We start from the raw sequence: 16,784 nt of genomic DNA, 5'->3' as shown, positions 1-16,784 counted from the left end.
TAAGATTACTGGTGAAACCCAACCTTTCATGAAATACAGAAGCACACCTGGAAATCCATCCAGCATTATTTACTTTTCTTACAAGTTCAGAATTTGATATATTGAGTTATTTAAATAGATTGTATACATTTAGTATGTTGGGAATTAGATGTTACTCATCAGTGTTTTCTCCTTAATAGGTTCATTTAAAGGGCTGGGGATAATTTCAGAGTAAAATGTCTGTCTAGGGAGTAGAATCAGTGAAACCTGAAAGATTTCTTATTTTCAAAATACATATGTATGTGTTTGTGTATATGTGTGTGTGTTTGTTTGTATGTGTGGTGCATTCTTTTGAATCTTGGCAGATTCAGATTTAATTGGATCTAGGGCTTAGGCATTGGTTTTTAAAAACTTTGCAGGTGCTTATACTCTGCAGCCTAGGGTAAGAACTTTTAGTTTAGTTGCCAGCAAATTATTTCTCAGGTGAATATTTTAGTACCACTAAAAGAGAGAAGAGTGTATGAAACAATGGAATCTAATTTTTTTTTCTTCTTCTGACAACCATTTTGTATCATCTGTGATTAAAAATATCACAGTAGTTCCCATTTTAACAGAAAATTTTAGAATTTCAGGCACATAAATTATTGATATTAAGCAAAATTAAGTTTACTAATATTTTTATCCTCTAGAAACAGCAGTAGATAGGCAGATCACCTTTCCTTTGTCTCCAGCTCTTAACATTGAAGTGGAACAAAATGGGAAACCGTCCCTGGTTGATTTGAATGAAGAAATGCAGCACATGGATGTAGAGGAATCACAGTGTGAGTTAAATTATAGAGCTGTTGTCCATGACAGTAAAAGGAGTAGTGATCCAAATGCATCATGTTGGGCAGAGATTTCCTTATGGCTTGCAAAAACTTGGTTTTAAAAACACAATTAAAAAATAACCTATAATTCTGCTTTGGCAATATGCTTTAACTTTCAGCTCATCTTTGTGAACACAGCTGTGCTAATACTTGTATTCTTGTTTTTTAATATCTTGGGATTTAAAATCATGTCATGGTTTTATAATTTTTTTTTGACAATCAAGGTGAATGTAAATAATATGGGAATGGAAAGCAACATATATCAGATCTTTGATTATAGTTCCTAGCATGATAGTGAATTCTTATTTGAGTACATTCTAAGTATGGTATTTTGTGTGGCAATATTATGTATGGGATGGATATTTGCTTATTTCATATTTTTAAATTACAAACTAATTTAAAAGAAAATATATTTTTTCTTTTTAGGTCTTAGATTATGTCCATTTTTAGAAGATCATAAAGAAGACATTCTCTGTGGACCAGTATGGCTTGCTAGTGGCCTTGATCTATCAGGGCATGCTGGGATGTTGACATTAACAAGCCCCAAACTTGTTAAAGGTGAAGTAACATGTTTTACAAAAGCAGAGTAAATAATGCCACAATTGTAAAAATAGATTAAAAGAAAGTGATCTCAAAAAAATAAGATTTTATTTTGTTTGGGATTTACATTAACATTTCCATCAGTTTCCTGGTAGCTTAGATCATTTCCTCTCAGAAGTGACTTTTTTTTATTCCTAAGATTTTTATTTATTTATTTGAGAGAGTGCGCACAGAAGGGGAGAGGGAGAAGTGGACTCCCAATGTGGGCTCCATCTCAGGACCATGAGATCATGACCTGAGCTGAAGGCAGATTCTTAACTGACTGAGCTACCCAGGCTCCCTGAAGTACTGTGTTTTTATGTTAAACTTCTGATACTACTGTCTGTGTTTTGGAGGTTTTAGTGCTTTTTAAGAAAACATGAAGAAAATGAATATGATAACTTAGTGTGACACAGCAGAACTTTTTTGAGTAACCAGGTGACATGTCCTGGCATGGTTGCCTTTCCCATCAACTCAGAGTCCTGTGTCTTTAGTATTATCTATTGTTATATGTTCTCTTAACAGGATTGTTACAGAAGAGTTTTGATAATATCAAATGTAATTATTTGAGTGTCTCACATAAGCACATTATAATTAATGTATATTTTAAAATAATTGGCTATTATATAGAGGATTGATGTTGGAATTGTAGGGCTCTTATATATAACGGCTTTTGTATGCTAAGGGTAAATTTAAAAAGCCAACAAACAAAATACCTGGCTGGATTATTAAAGTTATTTTAGAGGTGGAGTAGGATATGCAATCCTGTCTCAAACCAGGAAAATACCTGACCATCTAAATAACAACTACTTTAATTTGTGTACATTCTCTTCATATTAGTTGTCTACATTTACATATTTACCTTTAGTTGCAGATGTAATATATATATAAGTTTTGATGCACTCTCTTGACTATATCTAATTCATTCATTATGTTTATGAGATCCTCTGGTGTTTATGCCACATACTGGCATATAACAGTGAGCAAGACTAATAAAATCTCTCATTTTTTTTTTTTTAAGATTTTATTTATTTACTCATGAGAGACACAGAGAAGCAGAGACGTAGGCAGAGGGAGAAGCAGGCTCCCCATGGGAAGCCTGTTGCAGGACTTAATCCCAGGACCCCGGGATCACGACCTGAGCCAAAGGCATATGCTCAACCACTAAGCCACCCAGTTGCTCCAAATCTCTCATATTGTTGAGAGTATAAGTTACTTTTGCTGAATGAGAGTATGAAACTTAAATTTGTATATGAAAATAAAGATGTTGGCTTTGCCAAATTGGAGGATGGAATTAAATGATGCAGTTCAAAAGACTCAATTCAGGGATACCTGGGTTCCTCACATGGTTAAGCATCTGGTTTTGGCTCAGGTCATGATCCCAGGGTTCTGGGTTGGAGCCCCACAGGCTCTCCCTCTTCTTCCCGTCTCCCTCCACTCATTCTCTGTCTCTCACTTTCTCTCAAATAAATAAAATCTTAAAAAAGGACTCAATTTAAAAGTATTAATTTTTCTAGAATTTACCAACAACGATGTTTTTTTCTTACCAAATCTCCAAAAATCTTTGGAATTGGAGTAAATAATGCTAAAGTTTTAGAGGAAAAGGACGATGTGGATCAAAGAAATTTGGAAAAAGGAAACAGGGAAGATCTTGTCAGATACCAGAACAAAGAATAATAATACAGCAATAAGAATATAACAGTGTAATGCTAGCACAGTAGGCATGCGAGTCACTGGAAAACAACAAAGGTAGCTTTTGTAATTAGAGAAAGATTTAATACCTGTGAGGTAACAGTAGGCTGATGGTTTGTTTACTGGTGAGTGTATTATTTTCAGGGTCTTTTTACAATATATTTTACTTAAAGATTGTGTGGTGTGATCTCAGTTTAGTTAAAAAAAGAATGTACTGGGATCCCTGGGTGGCGCAGCGGTTTAGCGCCTGCCTTCGGCCCAGGGCGCGATCCTGGAGATCCGGGATCAAATCCCACGTCGGGCTCCCAGTGCATGGAGCCTGCTTCTCCCTCTGCCTGTGTCTCTGTCTCTCTCTATCTCTCTCTTTCTTTGTGTGACTATCATTAAAAAAAAAGAAAAAAAGAAAAAAAAAAAAGAATGTACTAGTGGTAATAACCAGTATTTATTGAGTGCTTTCTTTGTTCCATGCACAGTTGTGTTTAGTTGCCTTTGAGGTAGGTACTGTTATTTTACATCTGAAAGAACCAAACCACAGGAGATCAGTTTGTTACATGCCTAATAAATGGCAGGACCATTATTCAAACCCAGGTAGTAACTCCAAAGCCTGTGCTTTTTCATCGATGTTGCTTATTTTTATGTGTGTATGCACCTATGTATGTTTGTGCATGCATGCATAAAAAGACTAGATGGTTTCACATAATGATACCATTATTATCTTTGGGCAGTGCCTTAAAGATAGTGTTTTCTTTGTGTTTTTCCATAGTTCACAAAATGTTATTAAAATGAATAATTTTGTTGGGGAAAAATATGCAAAATGTTTGTAACAATTAGTCATAATTTTCCATCTTACAGTGTTTGTAAAACTCCTGTGCTTTTTGTTCTTTTGCTATGAACATATGAAGGTTATTTGATGATTATACTCAAACAATATAATTTGAAAATTCCGATTAAGTGTATTATTCTTTTTATGGAATTAATTATTTAACTTGCTCTATGAAGATGAAAAACAATTTGATCTTTTGATGATCCAGTTATTTTTCCCATTCTTTCCTGCTCCTTTAGGTATGGCAGGAGGAAAATATCGTTCCTTTTTAATCCATGTCAAGGCAGTGAATGAAAGAGGAACAGATGAGATCTGTAATGGTGGTATACGCCCTGTAGTAAGACTTCCATCCCTAAAACACCAGAGTAACAAGGGTTATTCACTTGCTTCACTCTTGGCAAAAGTTGCAGCAGGCAAGGTATGAAGCAGTGTCATTTTGAACCACAACAATACTGTTATAAACATTATGGACAAGATTTGACACACAATTGGAAGTAGTATGACCCTTCATTGATTTTTCAATAGATATTTGGTTTGTTTATAATTTTTTTTTGCAGTGACTTTAAAAACGTAATTAATATATTTTGAATTAACTTTAAGCAAACGTTTATAAAGTATACTCAGCAGAGAGTAATTGTTAGCAGATATTTCCCTTTATAATTATTTTAGGCCGTAATATTTATTTAGGTTTTAGAGTTTTATGTCTATATCCTTTACTAGTACTTACCACTTTTTTTTGGGTAAACATTTGGGATGATGCAGGAAGAGAAGTTGGGGAGTAATGTTAGAGATAAATCCTAATTTCAAGGTTGATTTTCTACAAGTAGCTGTGTACCATGCAGTCTCTTCATAGTTGTCTGATCTTGGATTTTCCTGAACTCCAGAGATTTTTGTTTCTCTATCATCATTATTCATAAGCAACGATAGCAATATCAGTAACACCAATCATCTTATATTTGTATAGGTCTTCCAATTTTTCAAGGACTTCTGTGTACTTTATCTGATTTAATCCTCAAAATAACTCTGAGGTAGGCAGAGCAGGTGCTACTATTATATCCATTTTTCATACTGAAAGTGAGTGAACCGTAGAGATTGGGGAGCGGTCATATTTCATATCGCTTATAAGTGCTATGGCTGGGACTGGTCTCAGGACTTTGGCTTTCTAATCTTTAACCATTGGGTTATTGCCTTTGAAACAATGACTTTGTTTTTTTTTCCCCCCATTATAATTCTGGGGGAAATGAGTCATTTCCTGAATACAAGGGTAAAAGCCGTCATTTTAATTTGATATATATGTTTTGATAGTCATAATTCAGTTATTTTCTTTTTTTTAAAACTTTAAGTAGTAAATAATCTTTTAGTTTCATTTGTTTGTTCATTGAGTTGTTTGTTTTTGTATGTTTAGGAAAAATCATCTAATGTTAAGAATGAAAATGCAACTGGTACCCGCAAATCTGAGAACCTCCGGGGCTGTGACTTGCTGCAGGAGGTCTCAGTCACCATTCGAAGATTTAAGAAAACTTCAATTTCTAAGGAAAGGTAACCTCATTTTCTTCTCCTACTGTTCTTAAAATAATAAACATGCAAAGAAGAATTCCAACAAATACAACATACACATATAGTATTTTTAAGCCTTTTACTTGAAAATTTTTCTTTGCTTTCCATTTCACTTTGGTATTTATAATCCTAGTGAGGGTATGAATTATCTTTCTACTTCATTGTTTTATTCCTGGCATTTATATAATGCTTAGAGTATATGAGGAATAAGGTATTTGTAGAACAAGGAAAGAAATAAATATAATTTGAAGTTTTATTCATTTTTTGTCAGAATATAATACATTATTGTAAACTTAACTTCTTGTAAAACTTTTTACAAACCAAGTATTGCTTAATTGCTGTTTTAAGTCTTTTAATACCATAACATTAATTGGTCAACATTCCACTGTAAAATTTAATTTTCAGAAGAATATTTTTGATTGTGCTATTCATGATTCAGAATGAAACATATGACCAACCAGGTTGTGATAGCTTTAGTCTAACTGTTCTATTTTGGTTGTTAATGGATTTATATTCTCTTTTTTAGAGTGCAGCGATGTGCTATGTTACAGTTTTCAGAATTTCATGAGAAGCTTCTTAACACTCTTTGTAGAAAAGCAGATGATGGCCAAATCACAGAACATGCCCAGAGCCTTGTGTTGGATACCCTCTGTTGGTTAGCTGGAGTACATTCAAATGGACCTGGAAGGTTAATTAAGATTTTACTTACCATTGATGATTGCGCTTTGGATGTTATAAATAGAAGTTCAAGATGAGTCTAAATGTCTGCTATTGTTTTGCAGCTCCAAAGAAGGAAATGAGAGCTTGCTTTCAAAAACACGAAAATGTCTTGCAGACATCGTGCGTGTTTGCTTCTTTGAGGCAGGACGAAGCATAGCCCATAAGTGTGCCCGATTTCTAGCCCTGTGCATTAGGTTGGTGTTTCTTTGTTGAAAGTCCGGTTTGAAAATAAAAAAAAAGTCTGGTTTGTAGGTGCACCTGTGGTTTGGCAGGTGATGGTACTGTTTGTAGTATAATTTGATACTTAATGAATGTGTAATGAGAATTTTCAAAAGTTGAGGAGGATTATTGAGATTTTAAGAAAGAATTTTAGGCTCTTAGGAGAAGATGTCAAATTGCATAAGTTTTTTTTTTTAAAGATTTTATTTATTTAAAATGTGCTCGAGTGGGGGATGGCGCAGAGGGGGAGAGAGAATCTCAAGCAGATTCCTTGCTGAGCGTGGATTCAGGGCTTGATCTCACAATCCTGAGATCATGACCTGAGCTGAAATCAAAAATTGGACACTCAACAGACTGAGCCACTCAGGCACCTCTTAATAAATGTAGTCTACTAAGCTTCTTTGCCTTAATACTAGTTTGGGGAGTTTGGTAAGGGGAACCCTTCTCCCACTTTTATATTCCCTGGTTGTCTTTGGATTCTTCACCTAAAACCTTATTCCCTGTTATATGACAGTCTTATCAGGCTTATTTGTAACATCGTGTAGACCTTTTTTCTGGATCCTGAGACTTAAACCATCTAGTAAATGTTTAAAAACTGATAGTATTGACTATATGTATACGTGCTTGTTAGCCCTTTTTGGTAAAGAACACAGTTACGAAGACCTTTAGTATAATCATTCCCTCTTATCTTTCTGTGTGTATATAGGGCTTTAGGGCAAACTTTTTCTTGCAATCTGTGTGAATGCATTTTAAAGGGTTTTCTTAGGTATTCCACAACATTTAGGATTGAATGTAGATATTGAGTGATATATTTACAGTTTTTCTTTTAAAATTTTCAGTAATGGCAAATGTGATCCATGCCAACCAGGATTTGGATCTGTTCTGTTGAAGGCCTTACTTGATAATATGTCATTTTTACCTGCAGCGGCAACTGGTGGTATGTAAAATTAGTTTAATCACAAATAGCAGTAGTCATAGGAAATATCTTGCAGTGTATTTAGGATTATTTAGTAAGTATTTTTTCCTTGGTTATTCCCTCTTTTTTCTGTAGCTTTTCTAAGGGGTTGATGAATTGTGATTTTATCAGATGGGCAGATACTCTGTTCAGTAATACTGCTTGGAAAAAGTGGGAGAGTTAAGTAAATAGGAAGTCATCTTAATTCATACATTTTCTATATTTCATTCAAGTTTTTGAGTTGTTTGGTTTGTCACTGAATATAGATCAGATATCACAAATTTGCTAAAATGCCAGCAAGTGCCAGAGAGATGACATAAGTAGAAGAATGGTCCATGCATGTATTTTGTGTGATTGGTAGGGAGATGGGCTAACTAGAACTCTAAAAGGGACCAGTAGGTTTTTTCAGCACCCGAAGACTATAGAAATGCCATTCAAGAATGAATGTAGTATTAAAAAATAAAGGGGGAGTGGAATGAATGTAGTTCTTGAGTAACACTTTACAAAGCAGTCCCCTAAAAATAGCATATATATACAGTAATGAAGATTTTTAAAATACTGTTAAAAGTATTTTTAATGCTGTTTTATGCTATTACCATAAGGAGCTACTGATTTGTCCTCTACACCTAATTTTTTGTAGACTTTTCTTTCTTTCTTTCTTTCTTTCTTTCTTTCTTTCTTTCTTTCTTTCTTTCTTTTTTTTTTTAAAGATTTTATTTATTTATTCATTCATGAAAGACACACAGAGAGAGGCAGAGGCACAGGCAGAGGGAGAAGCAGGCTCCATGCGAGGAGCCTGATATAGGACTTGATCCCAGGTTTCCAGGATCTCGCCCTGGGCCAAAGGCAGGCGCTAAACCGCTGAGCCACCCAGGGATCCCTAGACTTTTCTTACTAGTTTTTTGTTTAATAAATAATCAACTTATTCAACAGAGATTATTTCATAAGGATTTGATCTTTTTGGTATTATAGAATAAAAGCCTGCTCAAAGTTAGTTGATAAATGGTTATTGTATAAATACCTTAATTTGGATAAAGAATCTGTTTATATTTACCTTGGACATAAATTGAGTGAAACTGTTAACTTTTATGTTATATAGATTAAGATGTTTTGGACCCTGTTGTTCACTCTTAATAATCTTGGAGTTTAAAATAGTTTTTTAAGGATATTCTTAGGGATAGGATGTGTAAATTCTGAGGTTTACTTAGATATCTTTTATTTTCTAAAAGTTTTATAGTACATCATGATGATTGTCTTTTTTAAATTTATTTTTTATTGGTGTTAAATTTGCCAACATAGAGAATAACACCCAGTGCTCATCCCATCAAGTGCCCCCCTCAGTGCTCGTTACCCAGTCACCCCCATCCCCCGCCCACCTCCCTTTCTACCACCCCTTGTTCGTTTCCCAGAGTTAGGAGTCATGTTCTGTCTCCCTTTCTGGTATTTCCCACTCATTTTTTTTTTCCTTTCCCCTATAATCCCTTTCACTACGTTTTATATTCCCCAAATGAATGAGACCATATAATGTTTGTCCTTTTCTGATTGACTTATTTCACTCAGCATAATACCCTCCTGGTCCATCCATGTCGAAGCAAATGGTGGGTCTTTGTCGTTTCTCATGGCTGAGTAATATTCCATTGTAGAGATAGACCACATCATCTTTATCCATTCATCTTTCGATGGACGCCAAGGGTCCTTCCAAAGTTTGGCTATTGATGATGATCGTCTTTTAAACTATGCTGGTCCTTATCTAATTGGCACCATAGGGTAGCTGCACTCTATTCACTTGCCAACGTGTTCTTTGTACTTCCTAGCCATCTACTGTTTTTGAGAATTTTAGTATAAACCAAATAGTATTTCAGGAAGGATGGCTGGGGGTCCTGACATCTCTGTACTTTTCCAGCTATTCTAAAATGTCCCTTAGAGTCATTTCAGGTTATTGAAAACCTAAATGCCTACATTGACTTGATACACTTCTTAAAAAATATATTTGAAATTCTCTGGCACTGTCCTCTTAGTGCCCTCCAAGGAATTAATCCTTCCTTGTAAGTTGTTTTATAAGGGAACTTATTGATAAATATGTAATCTGAAGTTCTCTTTGTTAGGGAACAATGAAGAAAAGAAACATTGATTTGTTTTTTATTGTTTTCAGGTTCTGTGTATTGGTATTTTGTCTTACTGAATTATGTTAAAGATGAAGATTTGGCTGGGTGTAGTACAGCATGTGCATCTTTGCTTACTGCTGTGTCCAAACAGTTACAGGACAGGCTAACACCAATGGAAGCTTTACTTCAAACAAGGTATTTTAATATACATAATGACTACCAATGGGCCTTTCTGCTACCAGCTTTGCACAGAACTGTTAATGTATATATTTATTTGCAAAATTATATTTATGCATTTCCTTTTTCTAAATAGTAGCCTAAGATTTTTTTCCACTATTCTCTCTGAAATAGTCCTTTTAACAATTTTGAAAGTCCCTAAAATTGTTAGAGGACTGATTGTATTAAGATACTTAAAGTGGTATTTTCTTGCTGATTGAAGAAGCGTTTAAGATAATTTGTTTCTCTATTGTTTGAATTTTGTAGTGGGAGTTATATAAATCACTTACTGGCCTTAATCAGTATTCTTCATCTGCTGATTGATTTTTCTAAAACTTCGACATAATCCAATAAATAGCTAAAGGTTAGGTTTGAGTTCTTGACTAATCTTCAGTGTTTGAAGTATTCTTTTATTTAACAAGATGATTTTGTGATCTTCTTCAGTGACAAATCTCAATCTTGATAAAATTTAATCAAGGCCTTTGTATTTTCTGCCTAGTCAGTGTATTTAATGTGGGAGTTGAGAGAAGGGTACTTGGTTATCTCTTCCTTGCTTCAATTTGCAGATAAAGATTCAGTCTTGTTTTATTATTTGTTGAATCTGGACTACTTCTTTTAGAGTATGGATTTCTGGGGAACACAGCTGAGATTCACTGAATTTAGTGGATTAAACTCTGGTTAGTGTTTCCTTTTGCCCTGTGTCACACTGCTTTCAAAACTAAGTAAATAGGTAATATGTTAATTAGATGGCTGACAGGAAAATTGTTAGGACATTATTTTATTTTTCAGATATGGACTGTATAGCTCACCGTTTGATCCAGTCCTTTTTGATTTGGAGATGAGTGGTTCTTCTTGTAAAAATGTATACAACAGCAGCATTGGTGTCCAGTCAGATGAAATTGATTTGTCAGATGTCCTTTCAGGTAGTAACACCTTTTATTAAAGAAACTTTTGAATTTTCTATCTTTAGTTTAAGCTACCATTGATATAACAGATTGTAGTTACTACATTGTCTTTAAAATTCTTTAGAACTTAACATCTGTGAATCATGAAACTGTTAGCATTTATTTCATAACTTCCCCCTTAAAAGAATATTGAAGTTATTTTTGGAAAGGTTGTGAGTTTGCTTTTTGTTTGTTTTTTTGTGTGTTTCGTTGCATGTCAGTACAACTTTAATGCTCATAAACTATTTAAAATTTAATTATTTGTTGTAGCCTTTTCACTTTTATTTGGTATGCCTTTCATGTTCACAAAATCAAAGAACGTTTTATTTCATATTTCAGAAAATAAAGCGAATATTTATATTATAATAAAGATGCAGAATGAAAAATATAATTTTCTATATGTAGCATACTCAAACTTTGTACAGTGTTACACGTATTCTTGTATACATTTCTCGAAGAATATGCTTTTAGTATTGAATGTTTAACCATTCAGTGCTATAATTTGGTGTTTATTTAGTTTTGTAATTTAAAATAATGACTATTATTTTCTCCGATCTTACTGAACTTATTAGAAGTGTTGCCAGTAAACCACAATGTTAGAATTTTGAGTAAGCATATTAAGATAATTATCATATTAAATAGAAGTAAGTGTGGGGAGTTAATTTCAGTTTCTTTTACTTTAAAGTAGATTATGAATTGTGAAAAACAAAAGAAAAATGAAATACAGAAATATAAATGAAATATAAAGTTCCTTAATTCCAGCCTTTTCACCCTCTTAGATTACCTTTGTTGACAGCATGTTTAGCTCTTTAGACTTGTTTGCTACACATGTTCATGAACATTTTTAATGAAAAAGATAGTACTGTTACTTGCTTTTTAATGGGTTACGTTGCCTTGGGTAAAAGTGATACCTCCTCTGTTTCATGACTTAGGCTCTGAGTACTTTATGCTAATCTTTCTCTGTCCAAGTGACACAGCAATTTATTAATTTGCTTAAAATTTTTTTTTTAAAGATTTTATTTATCTGAGAGAGAGACAGTGACAGAGATAGCGACAGAGAGCATGAGCGGGGAGGAGAGGGAGAAGCTGGCATTCCACTGAGCAGGGAGCCCAATGTGGGGCTTGATCACAGGACCCTGGGATGGATCATGGCCTGAGCCAAAGGCAGATCCTTAATTGACTCAGCCACTCAGGTGCTCCAACGTATCAGTTGATATAAGTGAAACTCAGAGAAGAGGTTAGAACTAGGTATATAGATGCGTTCTGTATATCTTAGGATAGAATGAGATACATTATGGAGAGAGTATAAGGAAAAGATCATAAAGTTCAGGTCAGTTCAGTGAGTTAAATACACAAGAGTAGCATATTCAGTAAACAAAGGACTTAGAAATCATGACCTAAGTCTCCGTATGAATGAACTTATTTTGTGTCTCAGCATTAATCCTTGTCCAGCATTTCTTTTCTCACTTAATGGCATCACTGGCACCAAATCAGAAATCTGAATATCATCCTTGATGTCTCCTCATCCTCCACTTTGAGGCTGTCAACAGATCCTCTTTGTTTTTACACCATCATATATTTCAAATCTGTTCCCTTACCTCCCATGATTACAAGTAAGCCAGTCATCTTGAATCTGGACTACAGTAATAGTATTCTAACTAGTCTTTCTGCATTGCTCTTGTCTCTCTTGAGTACATTCTACACATGCAGTGAGTTCAATTGGTTTTGGATACAAACCTATTCACTTTACTTCTTTCCTTAAAATACTTTTCATGTCTTTCCATTACTCTGCAGTCCAGCGTCTCTGTTGCAGCATATAAAACCTTGAACGATCTGGTCCTCTTTCCCTTTCACCTAGTCTAGTACCATTGCCTCTGTTAGTCTCCATTCTCTGGCTCAGTGATTCTCAAAGTTTGGTCTGTAGACCTGCTCAGGGTCCCTGAGGTGCTTTCAGGGAATCCATGGGTCAACTGTCTTTGTGATACAGCAATATTATTTGCCTTTATTACTGCAATGACATTTATACTAATTCTGCAAAAGCGTGATATTCTTTTCTCTGCCCTTGGCAATGAAAAATATGCTAGTTTCACTTAAAAATGTCCCTGATGAGGCAGTAAAAGTTGTTGATTTTATTAAGTTTTGAACTTGCCAGTACTCATGTTTAAAGTATTCTGTGATGAAATGGGAAATAGGCATGAAGCACTTCTGTTGCACACTGAAGTACCATGGTTGTTTTAAGGAAACACACTTGAGTAGTTATTTGAGTTACAAGTTGAACTAGTTGCTTATTTTAATGGAACATCATTTTTATTGCAAGAATGACTGGCCTGCAAAATATGTTTATTCACACTTGATTGTTTAGTCGATATTTTTTCAGAAATGAATAGGAAAAGTCTATCAGTATCCATCCAGTTGATAGTGTTTCTTGACAATGTTAAAAGAGCTTTAAGCAAAAATTAGAATTTTGGAAAACTTGCATTGTCCACTTAACTTGACAGCTTTCCAGTATATAACAATTTTTCTGATGGCCTATGGTGATATTACTGAATGTAATTTTCTGATACTGTATAATGAAATGTGTTAACATGTATATATAGTGGTCAACCATATTTTCCAAATGGGTAAGAGATTCCTTAAAAGTTCAGGAAGGCCAATTAATATTAATGCAATAGAATCTGAGAAGTTCATCAATAAGATTTCAAAGACCAAGGGCACCAGTTAAGCATCTGACCCTTTGTCTCAGCTCAGGTCTTGATCTCAGGGTTGTGAATTCAAGCTTTGCTGTAGGCTCCTCACTGGGTGTAAAGCCTACTTTAAAAAAAAAAAGGGTGCCTTAGTGGCTCAACTGTAGGCATCAGCCTTTGGTTCAGGTCATGATCCTAGGGTCCTGGGATCAAGCTCCGCATTGGGCTCCCTGCTCAGCTGGGAATCTGCTTCTCCTTCTCCCTCTGCCTGGTGCTCCACCTGCTTGTTTTCTCTCTGTCTCTCTCTCAAATAAATAAAAATAATCTTAAAAAAAAAATTTCAGAAACCACATTGCAAATAATCCTCAAAAATATTACCACTTACCAAAGTTTTTGAATATGTAAGACTATTAAAATATTCCTTTTCCTATCACACATATCTGTGATAGGCTAGATTTTTTTTTAAAAGCTATACCCAAACAACGTGCTGCAGTGCATTGAATGTGGAGATAGGACAATATAGCTACTCTCTTTGATAAGCCAGATTTTAAAGAATTTTGCAAAAATGTAAAACATTGCCACTGTCACAGTTATTTTTGTCTGAAGACAGTTATTTTTCATCAGAGTATGCTATTTATATCTAATGAGTTTATTACTATTACATGAGTTAATGTTTAAAATATTCTCATCCTAAGATTTCTGCTATGATGAATATCTATATATATAACCAACATAAATGAAGGTTCTTTAATAGTTCGTAATCATTTTAAAGCTATATAGAGGGGTGTTTGGGTAGAGAACTGTTCCTCTGGCCACATAGTCCTTCATGTTCCATGTGCCATGTTCCTTCTTACCGGAGAGATTTCACCCATGTCATTTTTTTTCGAGGATTCCCCTGCCTGAAATAAATACATAAAAATGTCATGCTTTTCATAAATCTCATTACCTCATCATGGAAGCATTCTATTACTTTGTGACTTTTGACTGCTTTCTCTTAGACATACTAGTCCTTTGAACTTCTTTTAAGTAAAACACAGCACTTTTTAAAAAGTTTTTATTTAAATTCCGGTTAGTTAACATACAATGTAATATTAGTTTCACAGGTATAATTTAGTGACGCAACACTTATATGTAACACCCAGTGCTCATCACACTCAGTGCCCTCCTTAATACCCATCACCTATTTACCCTATTCTCCCACCCACCTCCTCTCTGGTAATCATCAGTTTGTTTTCTAAGAGTCTGTTTCTTGGTTTGCTTCTCACTTTTTAATACCCCTATGATCATTTGTTTCTTAAATTCCACACACATAAAATCATCTTGCAATCATATGATGAAGACTGACTTCACTTAGCATAATACTGTCTAGCTCCATCTGTGTTATTGCAAAAGAAAGATCTCATTCTTTTTATGGCTAAAATACCACATCTTCTTTATTCATCAATTGATGGACATTTGGGATCTTTCCACAATATGGCTTTTGTAGATAATCTGCTGTAAACATTGGGCTGCATGTATCTCTTTAAATTAGTATTTTTGTATTCTTTGGGTAAATACTTTGTAGTGCAAATGCTGGATTATAGGGCAAGACCTTTTTTTTTTTTTTTTTTTTTTTTAAAGTTCAGTTATATGATTAGTTGTTTAGGTTACTACCATAACAGAATAGGTGTTTCATGAGAAATGTATTTTGTTTTTTCATGTGTTTCCTATATCTGGTGGAGTAAGTGCTCAGTAAATACTTTTTTTAAAGCACATGTTAGGGATCCCTGGGTGGCGCAGCGGTTTGGCGCCTGCCTTTGGCCCGGGGCGCGATCCTGGAGACCCGAGATCGAATCCCACGTCGGGCTCCCGGTGCATGGAGCCTGCTTCTCCCTCTGCCTATGTCTCTGCTTCTCTCTCTCTCACTGTGTGCCTATCATAAAATAAATAAAATTAAAAAAAAAAATTTAAAGCACATGTTAGGTCCTATGTTGCACTGATGAAATGTTTGGAGAGCAGAGTTATGATTATTTAGTCTTGGATTTAATTTAGCCCTTCAGATGTTAATAGTTTTTGTAACTCCCTATTCTTTCCATCTCTGATTTATGTTTAATTTTATCTGTTAAAGAATTCGGTTTAAAACAGTGCTAATTCCAAAATATCTGAACAGTATTGGAAATAACCCCTTCCCCCCATACCACATAACACTGTTAATTCTTTTGTCCGATCTTCTTGCTGTGGTTTTATGGTTTCTGTATTTGTGATCATCTGAATTTTATTTTATTTTTAAATTTTATTTATTTTTCAACTATGCTTGCTAACTTAAATTACAGTTGACCTTTTAATAACATGGGTTTGAACTGCATGGGTCTGCTTATATGTGGAATTGTTTTCGATATATACAGTACTGTAAATGTATTTTTACTTCCTTATGATATTCTTATTAACATTTCCTTTATTCTAGCTTACTTTATTATAAGAATACAGTACATAACACATAAGATGTGAAAGTTATGTTAATCAGCTATTTATGTTACCTGTAAGGCTTCTGGTCAGCAATAGGCTATAAGTAGTTAAATTTGGGAAGTCAGAAGTTATATGTGGATTTTTTACTGTGCTGAGTTGGCACCCCAAACTTAGCATTATTCAAGGGTCAGATATATTTTTATGATTATAAAGTATTAGGCTTCATTCTAAAATTGATAATATATATAAAATATAAATATATATTTATAGGTAAATCTTGATAATATTTTTAAATGTTTTAGTTTTTGTTTAGTGTCATATTTATACAGTTGATGTGAAAGAATGTATTCTGATTTTATGCATACTTAATAAATTGTGTAATTAATATTAGCCCGTTCATTATTTTTTCCTCATTTAAAATCTAAATCAATTGTTACTATTTCATTGTGAATGGCCACTAAGTTGCTTTTCTGCAGCTCTGTTTTTGCAGCATGGAAACAAGTATCTTCTGTTTGTGAGTTTTCTTAATATGTCCATTGTAGAAGCACTGTATAAGGGTTTTGTATTACATCTTCTTAATTTTCCATGTGACTATTATGTTTTAAAAATTAATTTAGATAGTATAACACTTGTCTCTTTCACAGGAAATGGAAAAGTCAGTAGTTGCACAGCTGCTGAAGGTAGCTTCACATCTCTCACTGGACTTCTGGAAGTTGAACCCCTGCACTTTACTTGTGTGTCAACTAGTGATGGCACCAGAATAGAAAGGGATGATGCAAGTACGTTTACTGGTATATACCTTCTTTTATTATACACTCTTTTTATTATATATTTTATGCTGAAGTAAAAACAAAGCAATATATAAGTAATCAAGTATCCATTTATATTAAATGTAACTTCCTTTGGTGTCATGTTAAATAGAAACTTATTAATAGTGGGAAATCAAAAGTAGTTTTCCATTATGTCAGTTCATAGTTTCCCTTTTTTTTCTTTTAGAACA

General features: G+C 34.1%; 1 protein-coding gene across 16 annotated transcripts in view; it reads left to right on the top strand.

The window, feature by feature from the left end:
- The window catches only part of BIRC6 (baculoviral IAP repeat containing 6), a 228,904-nt gene that overhangs the window by 63,224 nt on the left and 148,896 nt on the right, over positions 1-16,784 (top strand). For 9 of the 16 annotated variants that reach the window (XR_005987661.1, XM_041754078.1, XM_041754090.1 and 6 more), the window contains exons 14-23: positions 669-800; positions 1,272-1,403; positions 4,179-4,357; positions 5,345-5,478; positions 6,023-6,184; positions 6,279-6,410; positions 7,275-7,372; positions 9,543-9,690; positions 10,501-10,634; positions 16,429-16,575. Coding sequence is in view for 15 of the 16 variants with exons in the window: in XM_041754078.1 (XP_041610012.1) it covers positions 669-800; positions 1,272-1,403; positions 4,179-4,357; positions 5,345-5,478; positions 6,023-6,184; positions 6,279-6,410; positions 7,275-7,372; positions 9,543-9,690; positions 10,501-10,634; positions 16,429-16,575 (1,398 nt within the window). In the remaining variant the exon portion in view is untranslated. The remainder of the gene's footprint in view (positions 1-668; positions 801-1,271; positions 1,404-4,178; positions 4,358-5,344; positions 5,479-6,022; positions 6,185-6,278; positions 6,411-7,274; positions 7,373-9,542; positions 9,691-10,500; positions 10,635-16,428; positions 16,576-16,784) is intronic. The other 7 variants (XM_041754088.1, XM_041754086.1, XM_041754082.1 and 4 more) reach the window with 4 other exon arrangements.

Source organism: Vulpes lagopus, chromosome 5 (assembly GCF_018345385.1).
Source record: "Vulpes lagopus strain Blue_001 chromosome 5, ASM1834538v1, whole genome shotgun sequence".
NCBI classification, from domain to species: domain Eukaryota; kingdom Metazoa; phylum Chordata; class Mammalia; order Carnivora; family Canidae; genus Vulpes; species Vulpes lagopus.
The sequence above is the reverse complement of the archived record's forward strand: the minus strand, read 5'-3'. Positions and strand labels throughout refer to the sequence as shown.